This window comes from Brassica napus, chromosome C9, assembly GCF_020379485.1.
Source record: "Brassica napus cultivar Da-Ae chromosome C9, Da-Ae, whole genome shotgun sequence".
In the NCBI taxonomy this organism is placed as follows: Eukaryota; Viridiplantae; Streptophyta; class Magnoliopsida; order Brassicales; family Brassicaceae; genus Brassica; species Brassica napus.
The window spans coordinates 22,758,856-22,774,732 of NC_063452.1; the positions used below are offsets into that span (position 1 = coordinate 22,758,856).

Consider the following 15,877-nt stretch of genomic DNA (forward strand, 5'->3'; position numbering starts at 1 on the left):
GTTTCATATTCTGAAGATCATCTTTTTCATGATCAAAATCATCTTTATCATCTTTATATATCAAGTGGGCTTCAGGATTCTTTCCTTTCAGACTCTCTTGATAGAGGTTACAAAAATGTTTGGGAGTCCTACATATCTTAGCCCAATGGTTCCCCATTCCACATCTATGGTACACTGATTTGGTCGAGCTTTGTGGTTTAAAGGATATACCACGGTCTCTGCCTTGACCATGGTATCAAATTAGGTTGATACCCACGGCCTTTGCCATAGTGGTTCCCACGGAAAAATGTATAATAGTGGCCATGGCCACGTCCTTTCTACCCTCCACGGCCATGGCCGTGTGGTCTATCATCCTGGACGTGGTTAGATTCTTTGGATTCTTTTTTTTCTTTTGCGACCTTATTGGCTTCAGGTAATGGGGTTGATCCAGGAGGTCTCAATTCATTATCAGTATTGGAGGCTTAACTAGCAATAGACTCATCCACGGACGTGTAGTCCTGGATTCTGAGATTCCTCCATAGCTTTTGGTAATAACAACTTTCTTTGGTGATCATATCTCGATTTGAATTATGTCCAAAGGTCTAGAGGATTTTCAATTGTCAAATACTGATCTTTGAGACTCTCAATAAGATGATGGCGAATAATTAATATTGCCCTGTATCAATCTTTCTCATTTGGCATTATTGCCTTCTATGATACATTCACCAAGTCTTTTTTGGCTTTAAGATAATCTTTGTATCCAATGCCCATTGTAAATAATTATCTCCAGAGAGATTTAGGGCAGCAAAATCCAGGTTGATTTTCGACATCTCAAATCATAGATTACATAATTTAGCAGTTCTAATGATCAAACAAAGCAATAAGCCTTAACAGCCAACGAGGAAGCCTCACGGCCAATAATGAAGCCTCTCGGCCAAGACAGATAACAAGCCGCACGGCTATGAATGCAATCAGTTCGGTTTAATGCATTAAGTTCATTGCAATCCTAGCATAGATGATTTCTATCAGTTCATGATGCAATCAAAACTTTTCGGCCAAGTCAAAGAACAATCACACGGCTTATTTGATTTCAATTCAATACCATCCTAGCATAAGGTTCTAAGTGTAATTGCAATCAATCAATGTGATCAAGTTAGGTATGAATGCAACAAGGCCGCACGGCCACAAGATGATATGGTCTTAGTGATTTAAATTTAAAACTATCAAAGCTATCAATATTAGGGTTTCAATCAATTCAATACCAAATTCGAGTTTAAACAATCTTAGCAACAGTTCTAGGTTATCAAAACAATCAATCAAGATTCAAATTCAAACAATCAAAACCGATTTTCAAATTAGGGTTTAGGGTTTCGATTTTGATCTTAGATCAAAGGAGATTGTTTTGAGATTCAAAACCATCAAAGATTTTGATTTTAATTGATCAATAGATCAATCTCGATTTAGGGTTTGGGGTATCGAACTTTTGAGCTTCGATTTACTCATTAGGGTTTGATCTATTATCCTATGGCTTTTATCATAAAGATTAGGATTTTAGGGTTTCATTCTTTATCAAACAATCCAAATTCGATCATTGGTTCTTACATTTCGAATTACCTTTTAACCTAGATGATTGTTGAAACCGGACCACCAAGAAGGATGAACCGCGAGCTGCAATACGAACAGGAACGAACGCGAGCTATCCGCGCGCTGAACAAGAGCTGATCGGGAACGCCTTGATCGTCGGATGCGTGCTGACTGCGGGCTGGACACGCGCGGATTGAAGTTGATCGGAGACACGAGCTGGAATGGGTCGAGTCGCTCCTATCGACTCGCGAACGTCGGATCGGGAACGCGGGCCGTCCGGGATGCGAGCTGAGGCTGAGGTCGTCTGAGTGTTGAGCTGAGACGGATCGCGAGCTGAGGCTATCGGATCGGGAACGCCTCGGTTGGGATGCAAGAGACGCGATCGGGAATTAGGGTTCGTCGGGTCGCGGCTAAGGTTAGGGTTTTAGGGGTTTTTAGATTTGGTTTCTTAGCTCAGGGATTTAGAGTTTCGTTCATATAACGTGTTATAAACTTAATGGTTTAGAGTCTGTAAGTTCTTCTCATTATTACTCAATCATAAGGTGCCCTTATATATGAGAATTACAAAGAGATAAATAGAAAGACATAAATATGGAAAGTGTACAAATACAAGGAATAAGAAACTAGGGTTTTCCCTTCTCTCTAAGTCTAAGCCGCCTCTCTCTCTCTCTCTCCTGCTGCGGCCGCCTCTCTCCCTCTCTAGGTATTAGGCCGGTCATGGACCAGACCGGTTATGGACATCCACGATATAATTTATAACAATTTTTCAAGTTATTTATGATTTGTTAGGTCCATTCAATACTTCAATTTACTACTAATGCAGCTCTAAACGCAACGTGAAAAAAAAAACGCAACATAAAATCCATCGGCTATCGTTTTTTTTGGCGGTATGGAGACATTAATCATTTGTACTTGGTTTGGTGATTCCTCTTAAACGAAAATCAAACCATCTGTAGCATGCAAAAAGTAATCAAACTTTAGTTGAGAACTTCAGATACTTTTAAAAATCTTTACATGATTGTTTGTAAAACTTTACAGTATTGTTATTTATAAATTTGGTTACAATATAAATGTCGTTTAATAATTCCAATGAATTTTTCTATTAATTTATTTTTCTTACTTCTAATTAAATTAAGATAAATAATAAATGTTATTTAATTATAATGGTCAATCAAGAACAAATTTGAACATTTAACTAATTTTTTAATTTGTATGTAAAATTTTAAAATGATAATTAATTTGAATCGCACGGAGATATCGTCAAAACTAAAAGTCCTATTAGATTTTTGTGAGATAAATACCAGAATTTAGAAGTTTGGATTTGTTTTATTCCCTTCGAAAACAGTGAATAAATCAACATTTTCAAATTGTACAGATATTCGAAGTAGCTTAAAAATTACAACTTCGTTCCGTTGACGTACTGTAAGTTAACTTATATCATCGTCAAACCCCGTACGTTTTTGGGCTTTTTGCATAATTGACCTATAATTTAAAGTCAAACACAAAACTAACCTCTTTTTTTTTGAAAATTGGTTTTGCCCTATTCACCCCAGAAGTTCATATAATTTACGAAAATGCCATCAATTTTTTTTTCTTTTTTTTTCGAAAATGACATTTTTACTCTCTCACCCTCATCATCTTCAAGTAATTACAAGATTGCCATTGTCATCAATACCACAACCACCATGAACAACCAATTTGAAGCTCTTAATGCTCCCAAAATCGATTTACCCTTCTTCTTTTTCCATTCTTGTGAACTAAACACAACATATCTCTCACTTTCTCTCCACAATGAGCTAAAAAAACCCAAGATTTTGATTCTAAATTTTTTATGGTTCATAGAGTCATAGAAGCTAACGATTCTGGGTGGGTTACTTTCGTTTGTGATTCTGTGTGCTTGGAGAAGCCTTATGTATGCTAAGGAACTTATCTCACCAATTTAAGGTATGACATCGAGTTTTTTTCCAGATCTGTTCGTCAGACGACTTACTTGGGAAGTCGTCTGGCTGTAGACAACTTACCTGGAAGTCGTCTGGTCAACGCAGAGGTTATTTTTGCAATTGACTTTGAAATCTGTAACCTGAGACGACTGAAAGTTAAGTCGTCTGTTTTTGTTTGGTTTCAAAAAAATTTCCAAAGAACCTAGACGACTTACATTTCAGTCGTCATAGGTTAGTTTTGCATTTGACTGGATAATTTCAGAAGTTTGACTTCCCCAGACGACTTACATTTCAGTCGTCTGGCGAAAATTAAAATAATAATATTTTTTTAAAAGTAGACGACTTACAGTTAAGTCGTCATAGGTTAGTTTTGCAATTGAAAAAAAAAACTTCAAAATTTAATTATACACAGACGACTTATACTTCAGTCGTCCACGAGACGACTTACTTGTAAGTCGTCCAGGATTTTTTTCTGAGATTCTGGTCAAACCTCGTAAATCCTGGACGACTTACATTTCAGTCGTCTCGTGGACGACTGAATTATAAGTCGTCTGTATATAATTAAATCTTGAAGTTTTTTTCAATCTTGAACTAACCTACGACGACATAACTGTAAGTCGTCTACTTTTTAAAAAATATTATTATTTTAATTTTCACTAGACGACTGAAATGTAAGTCGTCCAGAAAAGTCAAACTTCTGAAATTATCCAGTCAAATGCAAAACTAACCTATGACGACTGAAATGTAAGTCGTCTAGCTTTTTTGGAGTTTTTTTTAGCCAAACAATAGTAGACGACTTATTTTTCAGTCGTCCGAAATAACAGATTTCAAAGTCAATTGCAAAAATAACCTCTGTGTTGACCAGACGACGTATAGTTTAGTCGTCTAGACAACTTAGATTGAAGTCGTCCGCGTCTTCTCCGCTAGTTTTTAAGTCTTCTACGTTAGTTTTTGAATAACTTGTATTTTTAAGAGTGATAAGTAACTTCAAGATATGTAAAACTCATATTTACAAAATATGTTCTCTCCCTTAGTTTTACTAAATTTGACTAAGTTTTTCAACGCAAACTTATAATAAAATATGATATGCTTTGACTAGTTACTATTGTTTGTTTCCATCTCTTAAGTATTATTGTTATAGACAATAATGATGACTATTGTTATGAGTTGGAAGAAGGGTTAAAATACTTCTTAAAATGTTGTATCAATATAAAGCTACCAACATTCTTGTTTATTAAGATGAGAAAAAGGCCATTGGAGTTTATTATTGCATATGAGAGATCCAAAGATAAGAAAAATGCTACTGAAGTCTATTATTTCATTGATTTGTAAATGTGTAAACACATTGTTAGCACATTTAATACATCTTGGAAAACATTATTACTGATTTTACAAAAAATTCACAACTAAAAGAGTAGACATGCAATTCACAAAACAGACCACAAACAAAACTATTATAGATCATTCCTCTACAAAGACAAGCTTGGATTCCACTTGAGTAGACAAGACCACACGACTTTTAAGAAGTCCAGACGACTTCTAAGAAGTCCAGACGACTTCCATGAAGTTCAGACGACTTTGTCAGAAGACTTTTAGGAAGTTCAGACGACTTCCAGACGACTTTACAGGAAGTTCAGACGACTTTACAGGAAGTCCAGACGACTTTACAGGAAGTCCAGACGACTTTACAGGAAGTCCAGACGACTTTGTCAGAAGACTTCCAAGAAGTCCAGACGACTTCCAGACGACTTCCAGACGACTAACAGGTAAGTCGTCCCAGAAGTCTTCCAGATCTGAAAAACCTGCATATTAAATCCAGATCTGAAAAACCTGCATATCCAAAAACGTTCAAATGGCTTAAAAACAGAAAAAATGAGTGAAAGATTAGATAAATCTACCTTTACAGAACACACAAAAATACATATCTAAAAATAATAGATCTACCTTTAAATTAGTGGAAGATGAGTACCATCTAATTAAAAACCTGCAAAAAAGATAGATTAGTAAGAAAGACATGAGACAAAACTGGAAAATTCATATAAAGTTTGGTGTTTTCAAGTCAAAGAGATTAGAGTGGGTTTGGAGAGTTTTAGTTTGGGAAAAAAGTAAGAACTTTATACAACAAGAAGTTCCCAAATGAAGAAAAATCAGACATAAGAACTTACCAAAACGCTCAGATCTATTATGAAAGGGAGACTTCGTCAGAAGACTTCCATGAAGTTCAGACGACTTCCTGGAAGTCCAGACGACTTCCTGAAGTCCAGACGACTTCCTGGAAGTCCAGACGACTTCCTGGAAGTCCAGACGACTTGTCAGAAGACTTCCAAGAAGTCCAGACGACTTCCAGACGACTAACAGGTAAGTCGTCCAAGAAGTCTTCCAGATCTGAAAAACCTGCATATCAAATCCAGATCTGAAAAACCTGCATATCCAAAAACGTTCAAATGACTTAAAAATAGAGAAAATGAGTGGAAGATTAGATAAATCTACATTTATAGAACACACAAAAATACATATCTAAAATTAATAGATTTACCTTTAAATTAATGGAAGATGAGTACCATTTGATTAAAAACCTGTAAAAGAGATAGATTAGTAAGAAATACATGAGACAAAACTGAAAAATTCATATAAAGTTTGGTGTTTTCAAGTCAAAGAGATTAGAGAGAGGTTGGAGAGTTTTAGAATGATGAACATTACATTTTTGTTGCAGCCATTTGAGAGGAGGAGAGAGAATGTGTAAATTTTTCTTTATATAGGGAGACAAAAAATCCAATTAGATTAAATATTTTTTACTCAGACGACTTCCTGGACGACTTACATTTCAGTCGTCTGGTGAAGAAATTAAAACAGACGACTTACATGTAAGTTGTCCAGAAGAGTTTAATATTTTTAGCGGAAATTAAATATTTTTAGCGGGAAACTAAAATAGAAGACTTTCCAGACGACTGGTTTAAATTATTTAAGCGGGAAAATAATTTTTTTAAAAAATTTTAGGCGGGAATATTTGGACGACTTACATGTAAGTCATCTGTTTTAATTTCTTCACCAGACGACTGAAATGTAAGTCGTCCGAGTAAATTATTCAACAGACGACTAAAATATACGTCGTCCGAGTAAATTATTCAACAGACGACTGAAATATAAGTCGTCCACACCCTAAACATAACCCCTAAACTTAATTATCTAATTAAAGACTTCATAAAATCAAATCAAACTTGAAAAGTGTTTACTATACACATAAATAAACACATATAGGTGAAAACTAATTTTTGAAAAAAACATTTTAGTTTTCCAAAATCTAACCCTAACAATACATACAATACTACAACATATGTTTGCCAAACTCCTAAACCAAAGTATTTCATGATTCACTACTTCCACTCATCTATCTTCAAAACAAATCAATTTTATCATATCTTAATTTATATCACTTAAAACTGTTTATAATTACTTGATTTTTATTTTTCACGCATCAAAATATTTTTTTACAAGATTTATAAATTATTTTTAAAATAAACCGGTACCAGACAACTTACACTTCAGTCGTCCAGACGACTTCCAACATCTCAGACGACTCAGACGATTTACTAGGGCTATATTCGTAAAAATGACTTCTGTTTTTTTGTTTAGTCACAAGGGACTGAGCTGTAATTTCACTAGGCTTTTAGGTTAGTTTTGCATTTGATTCAAGTTTGGATATAAGTTTGGGGTTAAAATCAAGTTGTGGGTTAGTTTTGGCAAAAACCCCTACTTTTTTTTGTCAATTCAAACACCATACTATTATCGGAAATCGTAGTATATATCTATTTAATTTTCTACAACCTAAAAGCAGTTGAAATGATACGGTAATATTCTATTTTATTAGTTTTATACCATCTCAAAAAAATCTGAAATGAAATTGATCTAAAATTCTATAGATTCCAAATTATTCTATTTTAAACTGGATCCTATAAAACCATTTTGTAAGTTCTGATCCTATAAGAACCCATTTAAGTATGAACTTAAAATCAAATGCAATTTGATATGTCATAATAAAATCGAAAACTTCCTAAATGCAATTTGATATGTCATAAAAAGAATTAAGGCATATCATCATTTTCACTAATCCATGTCATATTTTTTCTAATGAAAAAAATGGTGACGACACATAAGCAAAATTTTGAAAATAAATTCTTAAATAATGTGTAGGACATATTTTACTGTAACAGTGATATCTGAATTACGAGTTATTAATATATTTTAAATATCTTTGCAAAAACATACATTTATACATATAATTTACTTTAATGTCATATATGTATTATTAGTAATTACCATATTTGAAAAAACTTTCTAAAAAATAAGTCTTTATATAAGAAATTGTACATGTCACAATTTATGTCACATTTTTCAAAAAAAATAATGTCATTCTTTTAAGCCATGCCGTTTTTCTTTGTTGAGAATGACTGTAGAGATGTGATATGAAATTACTTTGCAAATAATATTTTAGGGCATATTACATTTTTGTTTACACTTTTGGAGCTATAATAGAGAGCATATACAAATCTTATGCACTAAAATATTTTGTCATAAGAATATACACGAAAAAAAAATTATAAAATAATACTCACTAAACAAAAAAAAAGATTAAAGTACACTAAACCTTAAAATATAAACTCAATAACATATATATATATATATATGTATATATATATTGCATAGTTCCTTATTTATATCTAAAATTCAAGTTCTTAATGTTTTTTAGTTTTAATATATTATTTAATCATGTAGTTAAAGTTATATAAATATATTTAATTTTACAATTTAATTGAATGCTATTCTGTGATTTTCACTCTTATATACCATTTTGCTATTTGGAAGTATTTCTTGTTACTATTTGGAAGTATTTTTCTATAAATACCCTTATATGTAATCAATTTATATATGATATTGCTAAACTAGTCGTTAACGAAAAAACTGCATTATTGGAAGACACACTAGATTCTTTTTTTTATTATAGATAATCATGTTTGCTAAATAAGTAAATATGTTAAGCAAAATTTTTAATTAATTCTAAGTTTGATGGATTGCATAGTTTAGAAGGAAAACTTAGGTTTAAAACGAAATATGAAATACTGCATAGTACAAACAATAAAAAAAAAAATTAGCAACCCAATAAGTTAAACCAGGACCATTTCTTGGAAGATTTTGTCTTCTTCTTGTTTGGTTTGCAAGTTTCATTAGCATCCTTCTTCTCCAGCGATGGTTTCTCAATATTTATCACTTCCTCTTCCTCTTCCTTCTCCTCTTCTTCAATCTTCTCTTCTGTTTCCTACATATCATAATGATATGTTAATATATGTTAAAAAATAAAAATAAAAATAAAAAATAATGATATGTTAATATATGTTTAACTACATATATATGTGAAAATAGACAAGATGATAAATATATATACCCGAGGGTCTAGTGAATGCTGTAAGGGAATATGAAAAGGATTAATGTTGCTACTGAAAATGGGTAATGTCTTTGTCAAATCTCTCTTAATCCTTTGGCTTGATGTTTCACCGGACCCTCCAGTTGAAGTAGAAGATGCACTGCTCGATTCCAATTCCAAACATATCTTATAAACATTATATAAACCATTAAACACAATATTATATACAAAAACCTTAAGACTACTCAACTTGTAAAGAACTTTTGTCTAAAACCTGTAGTAAAACCATACCTGAAAAAGTCTGGTCTCCAATGCTGCAATTCTATCTAGTAATGATCCTTTGAAATAAGCTTCTCTGACAGCCGCGCTTCTATCGATTAATCCGCGTGTAGTAGATGCACTTTCATCTTTCCATTTCGGAAGGTTCTGTTGTCTTTCTAAGTTCTTTATCTGCATGAGAAACAATACAGATCGTAGTCGGAACAATGTAATGAAAAGTAAATCCATCACAAAAGTAAACCATCTTTTAACATAAAGTTCAAAGGTAATAGAGCGATTTACAACGAAGTCCAAATGCTCAAGCCTAGAGAGCATAGGCAATGAAGAGAGTGAATATCTTTGTTGCTCCATCGTCTCCATCAGACTTGCTATTTTTTTCTCGTACTATGATATTCTTTTTGCGGATTTATAGTGAAAAAGATGCAAATAATAACAAAATGTAAGAAGAAAAAGGATGAAGCAGTTATGAGTTCCCTCCTTTTTCCTGTTGACACTCTACTGTGCAAGGCACTAGTCATACGCTAGTTTGTTATCCGCCACGTAACATATTTTAGTTGGGCCTCTGTTTATATGGCCTAGCCCATGTTTAAATGAAGCGTAAGTGTGGATTCGGTTTGGTAAAATGTTCATTAATTAATAGTCTAATATATTTAATCTGTTAAAGATCATTTTTAATAACCTCTTCCGTGTTTCAGAAACAAATTGTGTAATAAGATGATGAATTTTTTTCTTAAAATTTAAAAGAATCATTTAATACCCGAAACGTTAATCAAATGGAACAACAACAAATCGAACCAACAGTCAAAGCCCAAAACCAAACCGGTTTATCCCAAGCTAGACCTTGTCATCTCATAAGCCAAGAAGCAAGCAGCATTTGCAGGGACACTCCTAGCCATTGCTGGACCAAACCCTTTATACAAACCTTTAACTCCTTCAGCTTTCAAAATCTTCCTAAAAGCATCCATCGAACCCGCGTACTTAGGGTTTCTATAATCATCAACTTGAAGAACACTCTTCACCACATCGGTTGGGTACACAAACCCCCAATAGGATGCACCAGCAACTCCACCAGCCATGATCAATGATCCTTGTCCTAAGCTTGAAGTGTCTGAACCACCAGCTAAAAACCTCTTGAAACCTTCGTAGGCTGCAAACATTGTTGCGTTTCCAGGGACTTCACGAGCAAATGTAGGGAATAAACCTTTGAATAGACCTCGTGCTCCACCTTCTGATCGCAGCACATGACGTGCTACGTCCATTGGTCCACCGTATTTCACAGCTGCAACTACTGAGCCTGTGGTAGAGGCACCAGCTAATGCACCTTGTGCTTGTAACCTAAACAAACACACACAAAGAGACATCTTTCAGTTCTGTCTAGCCAGTACCAGGGCCAGTACAGAGCAGCAAAGGAACCAACCACTTAGGACATCAGGATTTTAAACTATAATTTTAGTAATTTAGTTGTATATAAGGTACTATAAAAATTTTACATGAACAATAAGGGCACAAAGTTTAGGTTAGTATAGGCCTATAGGGCATTAAAAAAAATGAAAATGTTGGACCAGATAATTAGGTAATATAAAAAACAACAAAAAAAAAATTCTAAAATTAAAAAAAAAAAAAAAATCAAAATCAAAAGAATAGCTAACCTGCATTTGATCAACTCGGTGGGACAAGCAAGGAACGAGACAGCGAAACCAGCGCCTGCGCCGCACAAAAACTGTTGACTAATAGTCAAAGGAACTCCAGGTTCAGACCTAAACATCCCTTCCATCTGACCTCTCACGGTGAACAAAACCGCGTTGAAGGCAGCGACGGTTGCAAGAGGAGCTCCCATACCTTTGTACAAACCTTTAGGTCCTTCCGCAGCAAAGGTCCGTTTAACCGCATCGATTGCGCCAGTGTACCTAGGTGGCTGTCCAGGTGCTGGAGCAGGTTGGCTCTGAAGTTTGACCTTGATAGTGTCGAAAGGGTGGCCTACAATGAGCTGAGCCGCTCCTCCAACAGTCCCTGAAGCTAAATCCTTTGCTGCATCCGCCATCTCCAGTAAAAAAAAACAAAAAGACCAACCAACAAAAATCAAAACCTTTTTTTTTTTTTGGTTAATGAAGAGCTTTTTGGCCTAAACAATTTAAATCAACCAAAATCAAAAAGCGTAAGAATCTTGCAAGATTAGCAACCAAATATCTAAAAATCAAAACTTTTATGTTAATGAAGGATATTTCTGATTAATTTGAATATACGCAAACTCAGATTCTCTAAAAAAAGATGTGATTTTTTTTTTAGAAAATTAGATTTTTTTCAGAGAAAGTTTGAATATTTATCAAAATAACATACAATGTGGAAGATTCAGAAGACAATGAAACATTCAATAAAAGATTACATATTCGATATCAGTTTGAAAAAAAGAATCAATTAGAAAGTAAGGAGATATTTGGCTTACCAGGGATTGACTAGAGAGAGGGCAATCGATATAGAATGGATCTCAAATTTCAGAAAGCTTCTCCTTAAAATAAAATAAAAACGAATTGAGATGCGGATGCAAGGGATAGATTCAGAGACAAACGAGTGATCAGAAAAAGTCCAAAAAGAATATAGAAAAAAAAAATTCAAGTGGACGTAAAAAGTTTAATCACTCAAACTGCTTTCTACGCCACAAAGGAGGAGATGAAGCTTCGTTGAGACAGAAGCTTTTTGTTATTCCCTTTTTTTTTTAAGTGGTTGGTGAAGACATGGGAAGATGGGTCGATAAACATGACAAATTAGTTGGTACGATCAGCCAAATGTGTCCAACGATAACCGGGTTCTATTTATTTGGCTACATTTGATTTCGGTAATGATGAAGATTATTTTAGTTCAGTTTAGCTGTGGTTTGGTTTGGTTTTGAATTAAAAAAATGGTTTTTTTTTTTAGTCATCAACTTAACGGATTCAAACAGACTCTGAAAACCATGTTGGATACTGTGAAAACAATGGTCTTTTGTTTTACATGTAAAATGACAAGTTTTTTTTTTAATTAACCTGAAGTATTATGAAATTATAAAAGGGTCCATACTCTAAATAGATGTACAGTTCACAAATGAATTTTTTTCTTTCTGATATTCAAATCTTTATATATAAAGTTAACTTTGCATCTTCTCCTGCCACTTGACTGTAGACTTTTACGATACGTGTACACTTTCAAAATCTACATCTTTTGTTTTTTGGGCCTTTTTATTACAACATGCCCAAATATTACAAAGGTAAAAAAAAACAATATGAAACCCATCAGACCCAACCAATCCTACAAACATAACTAAATACAAAGTAACAGATCCAACCAAAAAGAAGCCCAAGAAAGGAAACGGATGATGAGCCAGCTGAAGACCACATGTGCGACGAAGATGAAGAGGCAAATGCAACATTTAATTTTTCAAGGAGACTCGGTGTACTGCTGCAAAAATTATATACAGTAAACCAAATGACCATTTCAGTTTGACCATTTTGATACTCCAAAAAAATGATTTATTTTTTCTCTTAGTCACATATCAAAGAAACTGAAAACTATAACTTAAAATGATAAGTTGATGAATTTAGACACCAAATGACTTATTTGGCCTCTAAATGAATTCAAAAGACACCTCAAAATCTTGAATGTTTGTAAACAAGTAAAATTATGAGCATATCAGATATTCATTAAAGCTAATACTTTTTTAAAGACAGTATGTTAATAGTGTTCAGTGTTGTGAGTATTATAGCACAAAATTTGCTGAAGTTTTCTACATTCATAACAAAATGGTATGACTATAGATGTCCAATTTGAAAGTTGTTTATGGAAAAATTACTAAAATGAGTGTTTTAGTGCCCCTAATGAAAATGACTTTAGGTTTTAGTGGCTATGAATATGAATCTGTTAGTTTACTTTATTTTGCTAAGAGAATCTGTTAGCTTACTTTTATTCTTTTTAGCTACTTATATGCACCTCTAATATTTGTGATGGACCATTTCACCAAATTTCTTGAAATCAAAAGTAAATTTGTGTTGGCTACAAATCTATAACAATAAATTAGATTTCTCTCTTCTCCGTGCGCCATATCATTCTTTTGCATAGAGCTTTTTGTGACATCTGGCAAAAAAGCTTAGGCAATCAAAATATTTGGCAAAAAACACGTCATTGTAGAGATGTGTTTTCTCCTAGTAGAGAAAACGGTAGTCTATCATCTCGGTTCATATCCTTCTAGATGGCTCTGCCCTTTCCTGTCACCTCCTTCAAAACTCCCTTTTTTATTTGATTTTCGTCAGGCCCTAACCAGAAATCGAGCAATATATCGGGTTTCCTTTTTAAATCTAATGCCCACCGCTCTACACTTCGTTCCGTCGAAACCCTTTCCAGTGTTTCTGTTTCGTTGTGTTATCATGAGATTCAAGAGATTGAAGGTAGACGACGAGAAGCTAATGAAGTATGTAAAGACCCATGTTCTTAGATTGTCGAGTCTATATATGTTAGCTGTTATCGGCTAGCTTGATAGACAAAAATATATATGTTAGCTATAAGATGATTTCTCTTCCATATCAGTTTTTTTATTTTCTGATATTTTTTTCTGTGTGGATTTTGGCTTTCAGGAGCGACCTTATATGATTCTATGTCTACGATGAGGATGAGTTTGATGACTCCAAAACAAATATGAAACAAACGATGATCTTTATTGTTTACCGCCCAAGCTTCAATCTTTGTTTTGTTTTGTGTTTTTTTTTTTTACTTTGCTACGCTACGCTCATGGTGATTAGTTCCTAACTGATTGTGTTCTCTGTGATTTATCTGGAAAGGATCTCACTTTGAGCATGGACATGCCCATCTTTATTAAAGGCCCTACTCAGAATTAAAGTCTTGGACCCTTTTTTTTAAGGTAAAACATTTGAGCTTTTTTTCTTAAGCTAAAAATCCTCAAAAAGTTTGGGCCCTAGACCGGGCCTGACTTTGAGTAATGGCTCCAGCAAAAGGTACATCTTCTCTTTTGATACTTGATCTGGTTTCAATATGGGTACTCTACATCGACTTATATTAGGCTATTAATCTCTCTTGCCTGTTCAGGTTAATTTGAAAACTCCGTCTCTGATTTTGAATACTGTAATCTTACTCTGTAATTTGTTTTTAGTTTCCCCTTTCTCCCTGAAGTTTGATTCCTAAGATGCGTTTCGGTGATCTGTGGACTCTCCAAGCTCGTTCGTTCTACATCCCATCAACTTAATTTGTTTGATTACTCACTTATTCTATAAATTTTTTTTGGGTGTTTACTCTAGCGTTATTGTTGTTGTTTTTGTTGACTAGATTTTAGTTGCTAATAAACATACATGTTTCTTTGTTGATATTGTCCTCCGACTTCTCTTTCATCACATTATCTTAGTTATTTCTTTATCTACAATGATTTGATTTATTCATGACTTTCCTACTTTTGTTCATCATATTCAGAAGCTGGCAAAGAAAGTTAATGTAACGACCGTGACCCAATGTGGGAAAGCCCATTTGTTTTTTTTAATTAAAACCCAAAATCTTTCTTTTTATTTTGTCAAACATTGGAAGTTTAGAAAACTTTCCTCCCTTCCCTTCTCCTATATAAGGAACTCAACCCTTTCTCTTTATTCTCATCAAGTCAAAGTATTTTTTTGCGCGTGACGAGTTGTTGTTGAATTATCTGACGACCAGTCACTAGTGAATTTTTCCGGTGGTATTTCCGGGTGAGTTTCCGTCGAGATTTCTGGGCGAGCTTCCGACGGGATTTCTGGACGAGCTTCTGGCGGGTTTTTCTAGTAAGTTTGTCGCCTCCATATTTCTAGTTATTGGAATATTTTAGGAAAGTTTCTAATTTAGGAAATAAGTTATATTAGGGAAGTTTCTATTTTAGGAAAGTTTCTATTTTAGGAAAGTTTCCATTTTTGGAAACTTTATTTTCTGAGACTCTTAGCCTAAGTCGTTGACTCTCGTGTTGCAGTTGACCATCTCCCGTCGATCATTCCAGCCAGTGACTAAGGTGAGGGTCTATTCCGTAAATCCCGTACCACTGTAGAATTCTTCCTATGTTAGTTTAGATTTCGAATCATGATCCGTCTGTTTGAATTGTGTCTGTTTGAGTCTTGATTGTTAGTTAGTTCATCCATTGTAAACTGGAACTAGGGGTCTAGAGGATTCAACCGTTGATTGGATTGTGTGATGTTAAGAGATGCGATATATATATGTATGTATACATAGTTATTAGTAGGGACTATGTGCGCGGGCGGGGGCTCAGAGATGTCTGGGCTAGCGACGCTACTTTGATTGTGCGGGCAGGGGTTCAGAGACATCTGGACTTGCGATGCTACTTGTGCGGGCGTGTGGTGCAGAGACGTTTGTACCATGGACGCTACTTGAGAGGGCGGGGGTACAGAGACATACTGTACTAGCGACGCTATGTATTATATATCCATATGAGGAGATGCGGGGTGTATGGACTAGCTTTATGCTATCATCGCATTGTTTGGTTTGTGTGATGCGCTAGGCGTCGTGTGTGTTCATGTTAGAGCTAAACTTCCATAGTGGGAGTTTTATTTACTCAAGTCAGTGGTTTGCGTGTTTAGTATCCCATACCTCATAGAGTGACTCCCCTGTTGCTCACCCCTCTTCTTCCCATTGCAGGTGAGCTTGCCAAGTAGTTGGATATCTG

At 34.5% G+C, this 15,877-nt stretch overlaps 2 protein-coding genes and 1 long non-coding RNA gene across 4 annotated transcripts; 1 reads left to right on the plus strand and 2 right to left on the minus strand.

The window, feature by feature from the left end:
* Positions 1-8,515: 8,515 nt before the first annotated feature.
* Positions 8,516-9,771, minus strand: LOC106450379. Of its 2 annotated transcripts, XM_013892029.3 has the most exons (4): positions 9,484-9,771; positions 9,214-9,372; positions 8,944-9,108; positions 8,519-8,817 (listed from the first exon to the last, which is right to left on the minus strand). In XM_013892029.3, exons 1-4 carry the CDS (start codon positions 9,559-9,561, stop codon positions 8,650-8,652), a joined length of 570 nt encoding a protein of 189 aa, XP_013747483.1. In that variant the 5' UTR covers positions 9,562-9,771; the 3' UTR covers positions 8,519-8,649. The 2 variants fall into 2 exon arrangements, with proteins under 2 accessions (XP_048624423.1, XP_013747483.1); XM_048768466.1 differs by having other exon boundaries at positions 8,516-8,817; positions 9,214-9,771.
* Positions 9,772-9,911: 140 nt separating this feature from the next.
* LOC106446151 (mitochondrial carnitine/acylcarnitine carrier-like protein) lies at positions 9,912-11,978 on the minus strand. The gene is made up of 3 exons (XM_013887834.3): positions 11,645-11,978; positions 10,851-11,242; positions 9,912-10,536 (listed from the first exon to the last, which is right to left on the minus strand). Exons 2-3 carry the CDS (start codon positions 11,240-11,242, stop codon positions 10,026-10,028), a joined length of 903 nt encoding a protein of 300 aa, XP_013743288.1. The 5' UTR covers positions 11,645-11,978; the 3' UTR covers positions 9,912-10,025.
* Positions 11,979-12,112: 134 nt separating this feature from the next.
* LOC106449621 lies at positions 12,113-14,602 on the plus strand. The gene is made up of 2 exons (XR_001289209.3): positions 12,113-13,639; positions 13,803-14,602. It is a non-coding gene; the product is annotated as an uncharacterized LOC106449621 (long non-coding RNA).
* The last annotated feature ends 1,275 nt before the right edge of the window (positions 14,603-15,877 follow it).

Coding starts and splice junctions, on each gene's coding strand:
- LOC106450379 (XM_048768466.1), bottom strand. CDS start 9,561: ATGGAGACGATGGAGCAACAAAGATATTCACTCTCTTCATTGCCTATG. Junction 9,109..9,213: donor TGGAGACCAGACTTTTTCAG/GTATGGTTTTAC, acceptor AATGTTTATAAG/ATATGTTTGGAATTGGAATC. Junction 8,818..8,943: donor AGCATTCACTAGACCCTCGG/GTATATATATTT, acceptor TATGATATGTAG/GAAACAGAAGAGAAGATTGA.
- LOC106446151 (XM_013887834.3), bottom strand. CDS start 11,242: ATGGCGGATGCAGCAAAGGATTTAGCTTCAGGGACTGTTGGAGGAGCG. Junction 10,537..10,850: donor ACCGAGTTGATCAAATGCAG/GTTAGCTATTCT, acceptor GTGTTTGTTTAG/GTTACAAGCACAAGGTGCAT.